General features: G+C 40.0%; 1 protein-coding gene across 2 annotated transcripts in view; it reads left to right on the plus strand.

The window, feature by feature from the left end:
* Positions 1 to 1,016: 1,016 nt before the first annotated feature.
* Positions 1,017 to 21,059, plus strand: part of LOC128698016 (LIM domain-binding protein 2-like) — a 740,316-nt gene continuing 720,273 nt past the window's right edge. Inside the window, exon 1 of one of the 2 annotated variants that reach the window (XM_070097474.1) lies at positions 1,017 to 1,837. In XM_070097474.1, the coding sequence (XP_069953575.1) occupies positions 1,473 to 1,837 (365 nt within the window). In that variant the 5' untranslated portion in view covers positions 1,017 to 1,472. The remainder of the gene's footprint in view (positions 1,838 to 21,059) is intronic. The other variant, XM_070097473.1, reaches the window with a different exon arrangement.

Consider the following 21,059-nt stretch of genomic DNA (forward strand, 5'->3'; position numbering starts at 1 on the left):
CCAAGAAAGTCAGTGCGTCATCGAGGACTGTCTAACTTATTTCCATTGGGGTCCTTAATCTTGTCCCCCAGGATGCGACCCACACCAGTCGACTAACACCCAGGTACCTATTTGCTGCTAGGTGAACAGGACAACAGGTGTAAGGAAACGTGTCGAAATGTTTCCACCCGCCGGGAATCGAACCCGGGCCCTCCGTGTGTGAAGCGGGAGCTTTAGCCACCAGGCCACCGGGCCTAAGTGGCTAAGTGAGGAGAGGCTGTACCTTTATTCTCTTCAAGACTCGAATATACTTTCACGCTAATGCCTCTTGGCACTTCCAGGATCACTCACATTCCTCTTGGGTGCCATAGTTACTATCCAGAAACAAGATGGATAATAAAAATATAAAAAAAATTGATTCCCTAACAGAGGCTGAGTATGGTATTCAATGCAAATGCATGTAGAAACAGAAACAAGGAAGGTTGGGCACATTAAGTAGTCCTTTACTCAGTGTTACATGATACATACAACATGTTCAAAGTCACAGTTTCTTAATGGTTTTAATGTGCAAGTGTTAATAATTTGCATGTTAATTGACAGTATAGTAGTATGTGTATATATAATGCATACAAAAACATACGTGCATATACATGGTATATACTGTATATATAAATGTACAGGTATTTTAATGTAGTCAGACTCTGGTTTACTGTTATAATATACAGTAATAATTAATAGCTAATACATAGCTAATGTTTTTCCTTGATTTTATATTTTTATTTCACTGTTGAACATAATTCTAGTAAATTCTGGAGCAGTACAGTATTAATATGCTTACAAGCCTTGTCACCAGTCTAAAAGACTTCTTTCATACTTACTCTGTGTTTATTGTTTTGCAGGTAAATAGGGTGTGAATTGTTATTGAAATAAACCTGTAAAATTTAATGATGAGAATTCCAGGTAATAACTTATTTTAAGTATGTATTATGTTAAAAGCAGTTTTAAGGACTTCTACTAATTAAAGCCCATTTTTCAGGCTGCCGAGTGTGTGGGTGTGTGTGCGTGAGGGTCACGTCGCCACCCTGGAGGCGGAGCCAGCAAGTCTCGGCTGGAAGGGCCCCCCAGGACCCCCCTCAGAGCCACACGGTCCTCCCTCTGTTGGTCCCACGGGGTTCCCTAACCCTGCCACACCAAATACCTTTTCTGGGCCGTCCACTCCAACATTTAACCCTCCTGGTCCCACACTGAACCGACCCTCCCCGGGTCCTCCAACTGGTCCTCAAGGCCCTGCCTCGAATCCTAGCAATTTTACTACGGGCCCAGGTGGCCCACAACCCTTCAACACGCCTCCCAACAGTTTTTCGGGGCCGCCCACCTCAGGCCCCCCCTCGGTTCCTTTTCCGGGCTCCCCTGCACCTTCAAATGCCTCCACTCCTGGTCCGGGAGGTCCCTCTCCCTTCCCTGGTGCCCCTGGCGGAGGCCCTCCTACAAGTATGGCAGCAGCCAACATGGCTGGACCAGGCCCATCACCAATGCCTTTTCCCTGTTCCTCTAACTACAGTAGTCCCACACCCTCGGCACCCCACATGAATGGCCCTAACACTACCATGGGCATGTTGGGACAGCAACAGGCTCAACTAATTAATGGTCCACCTGGTCATCCTGGACCATTCCCAGGCCATGGAGGTCCAGGATTTACGGGTCCTGGAGGACCATTTGGCCCTGGTGGTCCACCGTTTGGACCAGGGGGTCCACCTGGGGGCCCTCCCATGCATGGTCCTATGCATGGTCCCATGCATGGACCTGGCCCACACCCAATGATGGGGCAGCTTGGCCCTATGGACCGGATAGATCAAGGGTAAGTCAATATTCATTTTCTTGATAATATTTTCTTTTCAGTGGCAACTGTGTTGAATAATCATTATGTGGACATTACTAAATTAACTTTCTTTTGATTTGAATTCCAAATTCCTAAAATTTTGAAAAATGTTTGCCTTTGAATTTTTTTACGTGAGCAAAATAAGCTGCAGCCCCTCAAGTCTTGAATTATTGTTATTACTGTACTTTATTTCTTTGTTTAATACACTGGGCACCTCTAATTGAGGTAGACTGACCCACAAATGGAAATGCACTCACCAATGGTCTTTGAATAGCTTTCTTAATAGAAGTGTGAGGACACCACAGTTCAGATGACCCTCCACACTGCAATATCCTCACTCCTTCAGATTGCAAGCACCGCACTTCCCATGTCTGACTCTTTGTTATTCTAATGAGCTGTGTGTATTGTACAGCATTAAACAATAGACAAAGGTTTGTATAGGTGAAGAGAGTGCCAGGGGGGAGAGAGAAGCATTGATACAGTAGCAAAGTTTCATTTAAGAAATTTAATTTCTAGGCCTACTCTTAAGTAATAATTAAAATTTAATGATGGTGTATAGTTCTTATCTCTACAGGGAAGTGGAAAAGAATTCTTCCTCCATAAGCCATGCGTGTCTTAATAGGTGACTAAAATGCCAGGAATATTTTAGTCATAAGTAATCCCTTCTCCTGTATAAATTACTAAATTTAAAAAGAGAAACTTTCATTTTTTCTCTTAGGTCACTCTGCCTCAGTGGGATATGGCCTGGTTCGTTGGAAAAAAAATATATAGTTCTTATAAACTATCAAAAGCTGTATGTAATTGGGTCTCTCCAAATTAGCTATTTTATTCCCCAATATACAGTATACAATGCTGCTGCCTACTACTATTATTGGTCCATACCTCACTTATTGAATTTGTTCCTGGGAATACCTGATTAACCAAACTGTGATGGTTATTTGGATCAGTGGCCACCAACAGCAATAGCCAAGTTGAACATGCCATCAAAAGGAAAGCCTAATTCCAGGTGAGGCTGCAAAGGTAGAACAATTCTGGAAATCAGTTACATGTATATCACAGTGGTTCTACTGCAGCCATCCATCTCAAAATAGGTATCATGAGAAAAGACAGCTCTCAGAATCATCACCAACTCAGATTTTAGACAACACATTATGCCCTTATTCAGATCCCTAAACCTACTAACTAATAATGCTGTACATACTGCTGTTTACACTGTAATGCTGATGCTAATCTAAGACACTTCCAGGAAAATCATAACACACAGGCATCACACCAGGTATATAAACCACTTCAATATTCCTCATGTTCTCCTGAACCTCTCTAGAAATTTGATGTCAAAAAAAAAGGACGAAAAATGTGGAATAACTTGCTAGATGCGTTTAAGACTGCACCTTAATGAATTCCAACAAAATATGAAAAAAAAATTGTGCTTTACGTACTGTATTTCTCTGAAACTCCTTTAAATATATCATTGTGCAGATACCCTTTACCCACTGTGCATATTTCCAAGTTTTTTACACACTGGCGCCTTTACTCACGATATGACTAGTAGGAGAAGTTTTTCACTCTCTTGCATTATAATCTTCTCCAGAGTTGTGATCTGCAGGCAGTCCTGCAGTTCCGTAACTACTTAAACTGGCATTAAACTTTTACAACGCTTCCAAGTTATAAATTATACCTTGCTGTGTGACCCTTACAGGTGTAATGCTCCTCATAGAAATATAATAATAATGTAAATCATATTATGTTCCTGAATTTCTTAAAATTTAATCATATCTAGAACCATTATTACATCTTTGCTTTTTTAATTCTCTTGAAATTCATTTTCAGTTGTAAGTTATATTTTCATTTAGTGTCTCACTAAATGTTTAATTTTCACTAAAATTTGTATTGCAGTATTATGTAAATCTGTACTATGTATGTACATTTATATACATCTGTCCAATATTTTTTTATTTGTATATTGTTAACATTACCCCAAAGATTGCCAGAAATGATATGCATAGCTCTGGGTGTTTGCTTGTGGAAAATATACACTATTGACCTGCCTTTGTGACACTATGCTAACTTCTTGGGAAGTATGGTTAATATTATCAAAATTTTAGGCACAAAACAGAAGGTAGACTTTCCTGGGTAATATTTTTGTGGAGTTGAAATCCACATACAGTACATTAAAAGTTTCTTTGTGACCAAAGACATAGTCATAGTAGAGGCTTTCCTTAAGCCATGTTTTCTCTTAGTATTTGTGTTTGAGTAAGACAAGACCACATTTAAGAATAGCAACCTGTTCGTATAATGTCTATATAAGTGGTAATTCATTCATGCACGAACCACCTTTTTGACCAGTAAAATCTGTGTTTACATTTATGCACACGAACACTCTAGCTTCCTCTAGTGTTTGTATCTGACACTTCTTAGGCACACTACCATTCACCCTTCCTTTGTAAAAATGATCACTTTTTAACACTGAGAATTTATCATTTGTGGCCTTTCAACTTGTGCTTTCCTCCTGGAGTACAGTGGTTTACATACATTCTACTTTGCCCAGAGACCTTGTTCATTGTTCTTAGCTGAACCTCTGGTACTTAAACTTCCAAAGTGTTATTGATAATATTGTGTCTCACATGCCACTTAAACATACTTATTTCAGACACACATATACATAAAAAATAATAATATACATACTTGGAAAAGGGGCTAGATGTACATGTCCTCAGTGTTTTTTTTTTTCCTCTCCGTCACTGCCATCCACTTCTTATCTAATGGTTAATGATTATTCAACTGTGTATACTTTTCAAGTCAGTTCCACACCCTAACCTTGAGCCAGCAAAAAGTTACTAGTAAATTGCCTGAGGGAGTCATAGACAAATGCATTGTACAAGAATGTTCAGTTTGTAATGCATTTATGGACAAGTACTGCATATTGACAATCAGTATTCTGGTGAGGTCAGTGAAATTTCAGCACTCATGCCTGAGTATTCACAATGATTACCCATCTTCAATTTCAGTCCTGGGCACAAGGGAAGTTTTTCATCCCGGCCAGCCTTTTCAGAAACTGTTACTTAATATTTAATCCTGTCTTCACTAGGAATATGAAATTACCTTTTATGAGTGGTCCTTTTGTGAAGTAAGTGTCTGATGGTGTTACCTTTGGTTTTCGCCCAACACACAGACATACCTCAGGGGTCAGTTCTCGGATCCCTTCTGTTTAACATTCTCGTGTTAGACCTAAGGTCCTGTTCTGGGACACACTCTCTTGTGTATGCAGATGGTGTAGCACCGATGGAAAGTGTGGCTCAATTCAAAGTTCAGGAGGCGCTGACAAGTGTGACCTCTTGGGCAACAGAATTGGACCTTCTAGTCATTGTGGCTAATGCTTCCTCATGCTTTTTACTGGATGTCGTATTCCCTTTGGTTTCTCTCACTCCCACTCTTCTCCTGTTGGGAGAGGAGTGGGTGTCACTTATGATGCACTGTGTCTAACATGGAGGAGGCAAGTCTCTGCCTTGTGTCTGTCTTGTGCTTGTTGAGTCAAGCTTGTGCAATGTGTTTCTGGCATAACATGGGGAGCTGATCATGACTACCACCTCCTTTTATATAAGGCAGCTGTTTGCAGTAAGCTCACATATGTTGTCGAGATGTAAAGCTCTGTTTTTTGCCCCTACACCATCATGATGTCCTCCAGAATGTAGCCCTCTTAGTGTGTCTGGCAGCTTTTTCCCTCTACCCGACCTGTAGCACTTAACTGAGACAAGTGTCTCTCAAGTTGCTAGCACAGTGGGCATGAGGCTGTCTTCAGCATCATCTCTCATTGTCCTGGAGTGCCCTCCTCTTACCTTTTTTCCTTGTGGGCTCCTCATCTTTTCTTTCCGTTCCACACCTGGCACATCTTTCTCAGGCTTATTGCTTCATCACTCCTTTCTCTCCCTACCCCTTTTCTGGTCCCTTTACCCCTGCACTTCCCTGCCTCTTTACCTTATTTGGATTTGGAGGGTCGCATGCCTCGTGACATTGCTTGTGCACAGACTTGGGAAGAATACCGGACATCAGCTGTCGTCTTTGAGGCATTCCGTCTCACTACTTATGGTTCCCCTTTCCACTGGTGGCTCTTAAATTTCCTTTCCACCTTCCACCACCTCTGCTGATTTCTGAGCCTTTGCCTCTTGTCAAACCTGTCTACTGTATCCATCCCACTGTTCTTGCAACTGCCCTAGTTTGGAAAATCAGTCTCCAATGGGCCCCTTGTCATGTGGGCATTCAGGTTAATGAATAGTGAGGTTAACTGAACTGTCTTCCTTGCCCATTCCCTCCCAGCCATCATTCATCTTCCTATTAACCAGGGAAATGTTTGCATATGGAGGGAAATCAGTCATAAGTGGAAGGGTAGCCTGTCTGTTTCCTTTCATTCCTTTGCATTGGTCCTTTGAGGAGTCCCTGTCCTTGAGTGCAGCACCATTCCAAGGCACTTGATGTGGCCCTGATATGTGATCATATGGGCCACTCCAGACAGAAGTCCCATCTCCATATGGTTACCTTCCCTGCCTGTAGGTGGTTGAGCATTGAATTTCTCTACCCTGGTCCCACTCTGCTCACACTTATCTCTGCAAGTCCCTTTGCCATTTGGAAGCAAGTCAACTGTTATTACATCTTCTGGATGGGGCTGATTATGATCATCGTATGATTGTCCCTCACATACACCTTCCTCAATGCTTGGAGAGCCTTAGTGGTGACTTACACACTCTGCTGACTCCTTGCCTACATCTCTGACTGGGATCCCCTGGGCTTTTTCCATGAAGGAGACCTCACTAATCTCCAGGGGCCAGGAGGTAGTTCTCACTACAACAATAACAGTATTCTACAATGTTCCATGAACTAAGAACTTAACTAACAACTTAATTCACACTCTGAGAAGAAACTTAAGATAATTGGTCCATCTGGATTCTTATCATGTAGCAGCTGAGTAAGAAAAGCAGAGAAGACCATAAGACAGGACAGAAAGGAGGGAGAGGGAAGAAGTTAGTAATTGTGGTAGTAGAAGTAGCACTGATGGAAGTAGTACAAACAGTAATAGAATTAGCAATAATTGTAGTTGAAGAAATAGTAGTAATAATAATAAGAGTGAATTACAGTATATGTCAAGGTGGTGGGAGTGTTAACTACACTCAACCTGTGTTGGAACTCCTTGTTCAACCTGTACATACAACTTTATCACAGCTTCAATGGAGCTGCAGCTGTTGCCTGTGTTTCCACTTTCAGAGTATAATTTAACTTCTGATGCTGTTCAGGCTTATGACTACCCCATGGATTTTCTCTGAACTTTGTTTCTCTCTAGTGGGGCAATTATGGACAGTTGGCCTATCCCTGTTCGCTTCTTCTGCATTCTGGTGCCAGACTTTACTTTCAACATCCACTACCCTCTTTATGATAATCCAGACATTTTGGAATACAGAATTTCTCATCCATCTAAGAAAATCCAGTCACAGTCCTTGTCAATCTTTCGCTTAGTTGTGCATAAGTTTGTTCTCATCAGATTGTGGCTCTTGACTTAATGGGGACATGGGATGCCCTCTGGATTCTTTTGTATTTCCTTACTGGGTCTCACAGCATCTGTTGACAATGGGCTCGCTATTGGTATGTGTAAATTTTACAGCTTCTTCCCTGCCTCAGGGGACCATGTACCCTTCTCTGGTAGTGGGAAAAACAAATAGACCCTTTTAAATGACCCACAAACATTTCCTGTAGAAGACTTTGCAATATTTGGTTCATCTACTGCATGTGTGGATTTAAGTAATAGGAATTCTCCATTCATGACAAATCTACCAGCACATCTTCCTCAGGCTGGAAAACTGCTCTGACACTCTCCAACACAATCTTGAGGGTCGGTGCATCTCATCCGGTCACCTTTCACTTGTTCTGCACTGTATGACCCTTCTGGGTTTAATGCTTAGTTATGATTATAATAATAATAATTCACTTGTTCTGGTGGGAATTGAAAGTTTTGCTCATCACATTAACACTTTGTCACTTCTCTAGAACTTGATGGCAGTCTCTTTGAAAAATAGCCCTGAATTCACTGTTTCTTTTAAAAGAAACTGAGTGAAGGATGGAGGAAAGGTGGTATCCAGGCAGCTTCCTACAACTCCACTACTATGGGAGGAAATTGTTAAGGCCACAAGGCACGATAATGTAGTAATTCTAGGAGACTTTAACTTTAGTCATATTGATTGGAATTTCTTGACTGGGAATTTAGAATCATACGACTTCTTAGAAGTAGTTCAGGATTGTTTTTTGAAGCAGTTTGTGACAGAACCTACAAGGGGAAATAACCTGCTTGACTTAGTTATGGCAAACAATGAATCCCTTGTTAATAATTTAGAAATTTCAGAGGAACTGGGTGCTAGCGACCACAAATCAATTACATTTAGCATTGAATGGAAGTACGATAGTAGCGATAACTCAGTAACAGTCCCAGATTTTCGCTTAGCAGATTACGATGGGCGTAGAGAACACTTATCATCTGTTGACTGGGGTAACGAAGTGAGCTATCAATATGACAGTTTTCTGAACACTATACATGCTGCTCAAAGAATGTTTATCCCATATAAAGAAATTAGATCAAATAGAAATGACCCAGAATCTGACCCAAATATCTACTAGGGCATAAGAAAGGAATTTATAGGCGTATCAAAAGAGGTGAGGGGCATCTTATGAATCAGTATATTGACATTAAGAGGGACATTAAAAAGGGGATAAGAAAAGCTAAAAGGGACTATGAAATTAAAGTTGCTAGGGATTCTAAAACTAACCCAAAAAGTTTTTTCCAGGTCTATAGAACAAAAGTTAGAGATAAGATAGGTCCCCTTAAAAATACCTATGGGCACCTTACTGACAAAGATAATGAAATGTCCTCGATTTTTAATAATTATTTTCTCTCAGTTTTTACACAGGAAGACACTAACAATATTCCAGTAATTAATTTTTATAGTGGGCTAGAAGAAGATAAATTATGTAACATCACAGTCACTAGTGAAATGGTTGTCAAGCAGATAGACTGAAGCAAAATAAGTCGCCGGGTCCTGATGAGGTTTTTTCAAGGGTTCTTAAGGAATGCAAAATGGAACTCTGTGAACCATTAACTAATATTTTTAATTTATCTCTTCAAACAGGTGTAGTGTCTGATATGTGGAAGATGGCTAATGTAATTCCTATTTTTAAAACAGGGGACAAGTCGTTACCGTCAAATTACCGCCCAATAAGCCTGACCTCAATTGTAGGCAAATTACTAGAGTCAATTATAGCTGAGATTATAAGAAGCCATCTCGATAAGCATAGCTTGATTAATGATACTCAGCATGGACTCACAAGAGGCCGGTCTTGTCTAACTAATTTATTAACTTTCTTCAGTAAAGCTTTTGAGGCTGTTGACCACGATAAAGAATTTGATATTATTTACTTAGATTTTAGTAAGGCTTTTGATAGGGTTCCGCACCATAGACTGTTAAAGAAAGTGGCAGCTCATGGCATTGGGGGAAAAGTGCTCTCGTGGATCGAGTCATGGCTCACTGACAGGAAGCAGAGAGTGTCCATAAATGGGGTTAAATCCGAGTGGGGATCTGTAACAAGTGGCGTTCCACAGGGATCAGTCTTGGGCCCGTTGTTGTTTATAATATATATCAATGATCTTGATGAGGGAATTACTAGTGATATGAGCAAATTCGCCAATGACACAAAGATAGGTAGGATAATTGATTCAAACGTAGATGTTATGGAACTTCAGGAGGATTTAAACAAGCTCTATTCTTGGTCAGAAAAGTGGCAGATGCAGTTCAGTGTAGATAAATGCAAGGTTCTGAAGCTTGGGAGTGCCCATAACCCTAGTACTTATAAGTTAAATGATGTAGAACTTAGCCATACAGATTGCGAAAAGGACTTGGGGGTTATGGTGAGCAGCAATGCCTAAGCGTACGTAATAAGACAAATAGATTACTGGGATTTATATCAAGAAGTGTAAGCAACAGAAGTCCAGAGGTCATACTGCAGCTTTATACATCATTAGTAAGGCCTCACCTAGATTATGCAGCTCAGTTCTGGTCTCCATATTACAGAATGGACATAAATTCGTTAGAAAACACTCAGCGTAGGATGACTAAATTAATACATAGCATTAGAAATCTTCCTTATGAAGAAAGATTGAAGACTCTTAAGTTACATTCACTTGTTAGACGAAGAATGAGGGGAGACCTGATCGAAGTGTATAAGTGGAAGATAGGTATTAATAAAGGGGATATTAATAAGGTCTTGAGGATGTCTCTCCAAGAGAGAACCCTCAGTAATGGATTTAAATTAGATAAGTTTAGATTCAGAAAGGACATAGGAAAGTATTGGTTTGGAAATAGGGTAGTTGATGAGTGGAACAGTCTACCTAGTTGGGTTATTGAGGCTGGGACTTTGGGTAGTTTCAAATTTAGGTTGGATAAGTACATGAGTGGGAGGGGTTGGATTTGAGTGGGACTTTCACATCAGAGCTTATTTCTTGGGTGGCATTGAAAATTGGGCAAATGTTTTGCTAGTGGGATGAATTGTAAAGGACCTGCCTAGTATGGGCCAGCAGGCCTCCTGCAGTGTTCCTCCTTTCTTATGTTCTTATGTTTAAATGGCACTGATTCTTTTGTGAGGCTAAACACATTTTACCTCGACCCTGTTTTCTCCTGGGATGACTAACCATCTCGGCAATTCACCTGGCTTGGGGCAGTGATGCTGAGCAGTGTCTGAAACTCTGATCATTAATCAAGCTCTAGTGTGTATTTTTACCTAATTATATGATTATGAACTGTTACAGTGCTGTATGTCTTTAAGGTAGATACAGTATATTCAAAATTTTATATCCATATTTACATCCATAAGCCTAAGTCTACATCTACATGCACATGAGAGATGTAAACTGTTCTTACTGGGCCCCCCAAAAAAGTGGTTCAAGAGTGTATTACAGGCATTAGTCTATGTATAGAGGAAGCTGGTAATATTGTGCTTCATGGAACCTAAACGTGTGTGTAGGTTTTCATACTTCACAACATTTCGTTTTTTTTTTTTTTTTTTTTCTCAGCTTCAATTTTATACTAAAGATGTGTGAGCAGTCCATGTTGCATGCCTCTCATGTGCACTCTCGTAATGAGAGTTTTAATTAGTAAATTAAATCTGTTTTTGCCACTTTTATAATTTTTTAACTTTATTCAGGAAAAATTTTGTAAATGGTGTGATGAATCAGCTGTGTTAGTTGAGAGATTAATAACTTAGTGGTAGTGTGGAAAGTAGCATTCACATCTGCTCATTATATTACTGTATGTGCTTTTGCATAAGTGGAATAAAAGCATAAGAATGAGAGGAGCACTGCAGTAAGCATGCTGGTCCATGCTAGGTGTGTTCTACTTGCACCCTACCATTACCACTTTGGTTTGTCTGTAATTTTTTATTCTTTCATCCAGTATCATTGAAGTATTTGTGATTCCAAAAAGCAATTATCACTCAATTAAGATTAGGATGAAGTTCACTGTACATTCTTGACTGATCTCATTCCATGTGGGAAAAGCAGTGATATGTACTGTAATTAATTCTGATGTTCCTGAGAAATAGTGTTTGTGCACAAGAAGTCCAAGAATATTGAACTATAACCATTATGGAGGCATGAACATGCAACTGGTTTGTGTCAACAGGTTAGATAGGAGTGAGTGGAGACAAGCTCTTTTTATGATATAACGTTGCTGTTAAAATGTGAGCAAGTTAACATTTATGAAAGAATTCATGGGAAACTGGCTAGCTGTACTTGAGTCCTGGATGTGGGAACTACAGTTTCTGCACTCTGAAAAAATGGTGAGGATATTGCAGTTTGGAAGGGCTCAGGGCATCTGAGCAGTCGTATTGGCACACTTCTGGCAAGACAGTGATTGAGTTATTGATGGTGAAAGTGTTTCTTCATTTTCAGGTCACCCTACCTTGGTGAGAGATGGCAGGTGTTTAAAATTTTTTTTAAATAATACTAATACGTAAGTCATTAAGGTATAGTTGTACCCATTACAGCAAAATACCACAAATGGCATTTATTTTGTAACCCAGATACAATCTTTCAAAGAGCTGTACATTCACGCATGTACATGAGCTCATGGATGTAAATTTTTTTTCAATGAACTGCCCATATCCCACTGTGGCAGGGTGACTCAAAAAGAAAATGAAAAGTTTTTCTTTTTAAATTTATTATTTTATACAGGAGAAGGGGTTACTGGCCCCTTGCTCCTGGAGTTTTAGTTGCCTCTTACGACACGCATGGCTTACGGAGGAAGAATTCTGTTCCACTTTCCCATGGAGATAAGAGGAAATAAACAAGAACAAGAACTAGAAAGAAAATAGAAGAAAACACAGAGGGATGTGCATGTATATGCTTGCACATGTATGTGTAGTGTGACCTAAGTGTAAGTAGAAGTAGCAAGATGTACCTGAAATCTTGCATGTTTATGAGGCAGAAAAAAAGACACCAGCAATCCTGCCATCATGTAAAACAAATAGTGGAACCTCAAATATCGAACTTTCTTCAGTCCAGAAGGCTGTTCGAGTGCCTTTACCGAATGAATTTATTCCCATCAGGAATAATGTAAATTAGATTAGTCCATTTCAGACCCTCAAAAATACACTTATAAAAGCACTTACAAAAATACACTTATATAATTGGTTGTGTTGGGAGCAGTTCGATTTTTGAGGTTCCACTGTACAGGTTTCCGTTTCACACTTATTTGGCAGGATGATAGTGCCTTCCTAGGCGGTTGCTGTCTACCAACCTACTACCTAGGATGGATGTAAATATGGATATAAAATTTTGAATACAGTTTCTCCTCACTTAATGATGGGGTTCCATTCCTAAGAGCAGGTCAGTAAACGAATTGGTCGTTAAGCAAGGAGCATACTATACTGGTAATGGGTTTGTGTCAACCATCTTTAGATATTGTTTTAATGTTACCTTTGCACCATTTATAAAATTTCTGGTATATTTTTAAATGTTTATACAGCAGTGTACTGCATACTGTAATAAATAGAATAGAGGAAATCAGCTCTAATATTACATTATTTAGGTTTGCATACTGGTTGGAGAGTTGGCTGTAAATCTGAGTGGCCGGTAAATGAGTATGACGCTAAGTAAGGAGAGGCTGTATATTGTATCGACCTTAAAGACATACGTCATTGTAACCATTCATAATCATATAATTAGGTAAAAATACACACCATTAGCTTGATTAATGCTTAGAGTTATTTGTTCATATACCAAAAGTATTTGTGTTGATGAGAAAAGCCAAAGCCAACGATTCAAAATTGCATTTATTGACACTCCGAATGCTGGAACTTTAAGTATTTTACTGTCAGAGTGTATGATTACATGAGCAGTTTAACTCTTTTAAACTACAATATCTAACTTCTTAACTTTACATGACAAAAGAAAGAAATAAAACTCATAGAACAGGTAGGATTTGAACCCATGGCAGGTCCGTTTTGAAACTATCAGGCCAATGTGTTAACTGTATCGTGCTAACCTAATAAGATTTGTCCAGCTACGTATATTTATATACATTAAGAAGGTTAGCATATATCCCAGTGTAACCACAAATGCAGGGTTTTTCAGACGAGTCTTTGTGCAACATGGCTGTCGCAAAATCTAGTTAGTCCTTTCTAAGCTATTATAAGCGACTCACAAAATTAGAAGACCAAGAGAAACACACTAGGTTTGCAGAGAAGCCTTCATTATAATGTTTTGTTCAAGGCTGAATATTATCAATATGCGAAAACTAGCAGATGCACCCCGAGGTCAGGCTCTAAAGAGATCAAAGGTTGAGGTCTGGGGAGAGGCATTAAAAAGTAAGAATATTTATGTGCCACTATACTGAGTGCTGGTGGTTGTGGAGGGGAGGGGAGGAACCCTCATACATCGGAATGTAAATGTTTTTTGTTCGACTTGTCAATCTCCTAATGACCTTGCTTGTGACCTCTTCCAAGCCTGTAAAGTAAAGAGTGGTCCCTCGTTTATCGTCGTTAATCCATTCCTGAAAGTGTGACGATTATCGAAATAGATGATTTTCGAATCAATTTTCCCCATAAGAAATAATGAAAATACAATTAATCCGTTCCTGACACCCAGAAGTATTAAAACAAAAAATTTTGTTACATGAAATATAGATGTAGTACATAAACAATACAATGGGACATGATGAATGAGACATTAACAGCATAAAACTTACCTTTATTGGCAATTCTTCTTAGTGTATGGAAGACTGGAGGAGGAGAAAGATTGGATTAGTTACTGTTTGGAAGGGGAATCCCCTTCCATCAACACTTCAGGTACCAAGTCCTTTTCTGGGGTTACTTCTCTTCTCTGTTTCTTAATGCCACTAGGACCAGCTTGAGAGTCACTGGAGTCCTGTCTCGCAAAAAAAGTGTCCAGAGAGCTCTGTTTCTGGCGTCTCTTTAAAACTTCCCTAAAATGGGCCAAGACTCTGTCACTGTACAAGTTGCCGACATGGCTTGCAACATCCTTCTCAGGGTGATGTTTCTCCATAAATCTTTCCATCCTACCCCACATTTCAAAAATCTCCTTAATTTCTGAAGAAGGCACCTTCTTCCATCTCTCTTCCTCCTCCTCTGCAGCAAGATTCTGAGCTGCAATCTGTTGCTCTTCCTGCTGAAGCTTTTGCAGCTCCTCAGTGGTTAGCTCTTCCTTGTGGTCCTCCACCAACTCTTCCACATCTTCCAAACTCACATCCAACCCCATGGAACTCCCCAATGCCACAATAGAGTTCACAACTGACATAGGCTCATCAGGGTCAGCCCCAAACCCTTCAAAATTCCTCTTGTGGACACAATCTGGCCTCAATTTTCTCCAAGCAGAGTTCAAAGTCCTGGTAGTCACTCCCTCCCAAGCCTTACCTATAAGGCTTATGCAATGGAGGATACTGAAGTGTTCTTTCCAAAAATCTCTTAGGGTCAAGTGAGTGTCTGAGGTCACATTAAAGCACCTTTGAAACATTGCTTTGGTGTAGAGTTTTTTAAAGTTTGAAATGACCTGATCCATGGGCTGCAGGAGAGGAGTGGTATTCGGGGGCAAGAACTTTACTGTGATGAACCCAAACTCCTGCAGAATTAGGTCATCCAAGTTTGGAGGATGAGCAGGTGCATTGTCCATTACAAGGAGGCACTTGAGATCCAATTTCTTTTCCAGGAGGTAATTCTTCACACTAGGGCCAAACACTTCATTGGACCACTCGACGAAAATTTCCCTCGTGACCCATGCCTTATTATTAGATCTTCAAAACACACAATTTACTCTTCATAACATTGTTTTATCTGAAAACACTGGGATTTTCAGAATAGGTACACTAGTAACGGCTTCACTCTGAAATCCCCACTAGCATTAGCACAGAACATGAGCGTCAGCCTGTCATTCATAGGCTTGTGTCCTGGTGCTCTCTTTTCCTCCTGAGTAATGTAGGTCCCTTTGGCATTTTCTTCCAAAAGAGGCCTGTTTCGTCACAAGTGAACACTTGTTCAGGTTTCAGTCCTTCACCCTCTGTGTACTCCTTGAATTCACTTATGAATTTTTTATTATTTTTTTATTATCACACTGGCCGATTCCCACCAAGGCAGGGTAGCCCAAAAAAGAAAAACTTTCACCATCATTCACTCCATCACTGTCTTGCCAGAAGGGTGCTTTACACTACAGTTTTTAAACTGCAACATTAACACCCCTCCTTCAATTTTGTCTGAACTGGCAGTCTCACCATGCCTTATCACACTGTGTATGCCACTACGCTTCTTAAATCTCTCAAACCAACCTTTGCTGGCCTTAAATTCACAATTATCAGTACTCGTTGCAGGCAATTTCTTTACCAGATCATCATGCAACTGCCTAGCCTTTTCACAAATAATCGACGTCATAAGACTATCTCCTGCTAATTGTTTCTCATTTATCCACACCAATAATAACTTGTCAACATCTTTGAGTACTGGTGATCTCATTTTTGTCAGCGTATTTACCCCTTTTGCAACAACAGCTTCCTTGATTTCCTTTTTCTTGGCCACGATGGAAGATATGGTTGTACGGGATTTGTTATACATCCTGGCCAGTTCGGCCACACGTACGCCACTTTCATATTGTTCAATGATGTTTTTCTTAAATTCAATCATATTTCTCACCACCTTTACCAAAGGCTTGGCACTAGGAGCTTTCTTTGGAGCCATGGTAGCTTATTTGGCACTTGCAAGCACTAAAATGAATGGAATATTATGAAATATTTCGTATGAACAAATGAGGGGACCGCCGCTCACTGGTAAACAATGGCACACTGGCTGGGAAGGAAGGCCAAGGCAGCTCAGAGTCGTGAGTATGTGTCCAGGACGAACAACGATTAGCGAGTCAATCGACCATTTGTGAGCCAATGTTTGGACGAAAATGACGCGACGATTTCTGAAAAGGACAACCATCGAGCCGGACGATTATCGAGGGACCACTGTACATAGTAACTAATTAAAACCAGATAAGATAATAGTACATAGTAACTATACTTAAAACTAGACAAGGAATAGCGGTTAGCTGTTTTACAATCTTATTTAAACTTAGTACAAGTGAGTAGGGTTTGGTAAAATAAGCTTGAAATTGCACACAAAATCTACCTTACAAGTAATGGTGCAGGTGGTAATATTTTATGGAATGGCAGAATTAAAAGCCAGGTCACATGATAAGACTGATTAGCAGATGTTTTGGCAGAATTGGTTAATATTGAGAAATAAGATGATTTTATGGATTGGCAGAATTAAGAGCCTAGAGGTCACATCATAAAACTAGTTAGTAGATGTTTGGTTAATATGGTTAATATTGTGAGAAGATGATTTTTTTAGCAAAGTCCTAAATTTATAAGCTGTCAGGGGATCCTTGACCTGTTCCGGTAGTGAGATCCAGATCTTCGGGCCTTTTATGTGCATAGCGTTCTTGTATAGTGAGAGTCTGACTCGAGGGATGTTGAAAAGTGCCTTATGCCTTGTATTGTGCCTATACATTCTGTTGTAACTGTCAAGGAATAGTTTTAAGGGAGGGTTTACAGTGGAGTTTAATGTTCTGTATATGTAGTAGGCACAATAATAAGAGTGTATGTCTTGTATATTTAGCAAGTTGAGTCTTTTGAAAAGTGGTGGTGTGTGCTGTCTAGCACAGGAGTTGATTATCACCCACACAGCAGCTTTTTGTTGGATTATTAAGGGTCTAAGGTTGTTGGCTGTGGTTGAGCCCCAGGCACAAATGCCATAGGTGAGGTAAGGATATATTAGAGAGTGGTACAAAGTAAGGAGAATCAAAGTGCTCTTATGCATTGTAAAGCAGTGACTCTGTGTTTTTACACACTTGATAATGTCTAGTTTTGAACGAAAAATTTTAATAAAGGTTTCCTTACAAAGTGTCTTTCTGGTTACCTGTTGACTTACTCCATCATTTATCCACTTGTTTACAGTCGTTTTAATTTGTATACTGAAATAATTGAAAATCATTCTATACTGTATGTCCATATAGTACACAATAATTTGATAGACTTATATTCTGGAAGAATACATTTGCAATAATCATCTACATCTATGAAGAATCATTTCTTAATTTATAGGGCATTACCTCCTCAAGGAAACATAGATCTATACATTGAAGACTATCCTTGCATTTGCATCTTTTCTGATATCTCTTCTTGCACCTACAAATTAGTTCAAAGCATTTCTTGGAGGCTTCTGGTAGTTCCCTTCAGCATGGTTCAGGAGGCTCATCATTATGATCCAATCCCAGTCTGTTGGAGACATATTCAAGCCTCTAAATTATTGTTAACTTAGGAAAGTGATGCTTGGAGCTGGCACACTTAACTTGTTTAGATTTGTAGCAACTAGAATGACTTCAGTGCAGTAATTCAGCAAGTGGAATATTATCTTTGAACCTGATCCTTTGTCCACACTAGCAAATATGTGCCTGTATACTGTATACAGTATATACCCTTGCTGAAGGTCATTTTGGTCTTTGAATACCTTTCTCCTCAATTCAAGATTATAATTGTTCCATTATAAGATAGATAAGCCAGTGTGTGTGTATGTAGAAGTCTTTTGAACTTTTCAAATATTTTTTTACAGTATTTTGATATTAGTTGATACATATTCACTACATTAACAAATGCAGGTTTCTCTTGCTTCATGCAGGTTTGCTTGGTAATTCAGTATGTGATATAGTACGTACATTCATCGTATGCGATTAGTGGAGTTTGTACAATGTATTGAAGACTTTTTATTATGCAGGATCAGGTGTTGGTGGCCTGATTGGGTTTAGGAGAGCTGTCTTGTGTGTGGAATACAGCCTCTCCTCACTTAACGATGGAGTTCCGTTCCTAATACCACATCGTTAAATGAATTCGTCGCTAAGTGAGGAACATACTATAATGGTAGTGAGTTTGTGTCAACCATCTTTGGTATTGTTTTAATGTCTCCTTTGCACCATTTATAACATTTTTGAATGTTTATACAGTAGTGTACTGTATATTGAAATACGTACACAGAATAGAGGAAATCAGCTCTAATATACATTATTTAGGTATATGTAAATATGATGCAGAGAATTTGTAGTTCGGAAATTAGGAGAAGGTGTGGGATTACCAAAACTATTATCCAGAGGGCTGAGGAGGGGTTGTTGAGGTGGTTTGGACATGTAGAGAGAATGGAACAAAACAGAAGGACTTTGAGAGTGTATAAATCTGTAGTGGAGGGAAGGCGGGGTAGGGGTCGACCTAGGAAGGGTTGGAGGGAGGGGGTAAAGGAGGTTTTGTGTGCAAGGGGCTTGGACTTCCAGCAAGTGTGCATGAGCATATTTGATAAGAGTGAATGGAGACAAATGGTTTTTAATACTTGATGTGCTGTTGGAGTGTGAGCAAAGTAACATTTATAAAGGGATTCAGGGAAACCAACAGGCCGGACTTGAGTCCTGGAGATGGAAAGTACAGTGTCTACACTCTGAAGGAGGGGTGTTAATGTTGCAGTTTTAAAACTGTAGTGTAAAGCACCCCTCTGGCAAGACACTGTTGGAGTGAATGATGGTGAAAGTTTTTCTTATTCGGGCCACCCTGCCTTGTGGGAATTGGCCGATGTGTTAATAAAAAATAAATGTAAATACTGGTCAGAGAGCCTGTCGCAAGTCCGAGGCATTGGTAAATAAGTACGTCGCTAAGTGAGGAAAGGCTGTACATCTACTGCACAAAGACTGGGGCACCTGTACATTGTATTACATTTTTTCCATTGTAACATATATTGTTACATTATTCATATTAATGTAGTCTATCCCCTTTTTCTTGGGGCTATATGAATTATCTGCAGTCAGGCTAGGTTACTTGTACTGGTGTAGTGTATAGCCCTGCAGCACTCAACTAGACTACATGTTGATGGCCCCTCAAGGAAGGTTCCTTGTCACTGGTGAGGAGCTCTTGATCCAAGAAATTGCCACATTTTCCCAGGTGCTGTATGACCCCTGCAGGTTTGGCACATCACCCATGGCTATAATAATATCTGTTAATGGTTTTAGGATCATCAGTCAAGTGTGTTTATAAAGCTAATTGCATCGCTCTCGGCAGCGGGGAGTAATGATAAGGCTTCGGAGGCTTCTTACTGTATTTGCAATATCGTGGGTACACAGGCAGTGTGTTAAGTGCCCTAGCCCTGAGGGGCCATGCCCGTGAGGGAGAGAGCAGTAGCAGGTGTTAACTCTGGATTACGTTGGCGTCAAGTGAGAGAGGGGCAGGGTGATGCTCATTGAAGTGGCATGCCCACTGAGAGGCCTACCCTCTAGTGGGAAGCTATGGGAACTAGGCATGTAGGCTTACAGCTTACATTTCGCTTGGCCACCTACCACATGTTCGTCCTCAACCATAATTGGTTGTAAAAAAAACTCGGTCTTTCTCTTGCAAGAACAGGGCACAGAACACAGAATAAAAACATATACACCTACCATCCGACTTATGACCGAGTTCGTTTCCGAAAAACCGGTCGTAAGTCGAAATGGTCGTAAGTGGAACTTTACTACTGAATATCAACAAAACATTTTTGTAATGACTTTATTTTATTGTTTTATTTTGGTATTTCATGTTTTACTTTACTTTTTATGCTGGTAGTACTGTATTTTATACCATAAGGTTTAGGATAAACACTGTGTACAACACAAATACAGTGGTCCCCTGCATACCGTTGGCCTTACATAACGTTAAATCCGCATACCGATACATTTTATCGCTAAGATTTTGCCTCGCATACCGCTAAAAAACCCGCTCAACGCTGTTCGTCCGAGACGCGTCTAATGTGTGGCCTTAGCCAGCCTCACATGTTCCGCCGGTGGCATTGTTTACCAGCCAGCCTCCGCGGTAACATCCAAGCATACAATCGGAACATTTCGTATTATTACAGTGTTTTTGGTGATTTTATCTGCAAAATAAGTGACCATGGGCCCCAAGAAAGCTTCTAGTGCCAACCCTACAGGAATAAGGGTGAGAATTACTATAGAGATGAAGAAAGAGATCATTGATAAGTATGAAAGTGGAGTGCGTGTCTCTGAGCTGGCCAGGTTGTATAATAAACCCCAATCAACCATCGCTACTATTGTGGGCAACAAAAAGGCAATCAAGGAAGCTGTTCTTGCCAAAGGTTCAACTGTGTTTTCGAAACAGATCGCAAGTGATGGAAGATGTTGAGAGACTCTTATTGGTGTGGATAAATGAAAAACAGATAGCAGGAGATAGCATCTCTCAAGTGATCATAAGTGAAAAGGCTAGGAAGTTGCATCAGGATTAATTAAAAAAATGCCTGCAACTAGTGATGATGTGAGTGAATTTAAGGCCAGCAAAGGTTGGTTTGAGAGATTTAAGAAGCATAGTGGCATACATAGTGTGATAAGGCATGGTGAGGCTGCCAGTTCGGACCACAAAGCAGCTGAAAAATATGTGCAGGAATTCAAGGAGTACATAGACAGTGAAGGACTGAAACCTGAACAAGTGTTTAATTGTGATGAAACAGGCCTGTTTTGGAAGAAAATGCCAAGCAGGACCTACATTACTCAGGAGGAAAAGGCACTCCCAGGACATAAGCCTATGAAAGACAGGCTTACTCTGTT

This window comes from Cherax quadricarinatus, chromosome 58, assembly GCF_038502225.1.
Source record: "Cherax quadricarinatus isolate ZL_2023a chromosome 58, ASM3850222v1, whole genome shotgun sequence".
Taxonomy (NCBI): Eukaryota; Metazoa; Arthropoda; class Malacostraca; order Decapoda; family Parastacidae; genus Cherax; species Cherax quadricarinatus.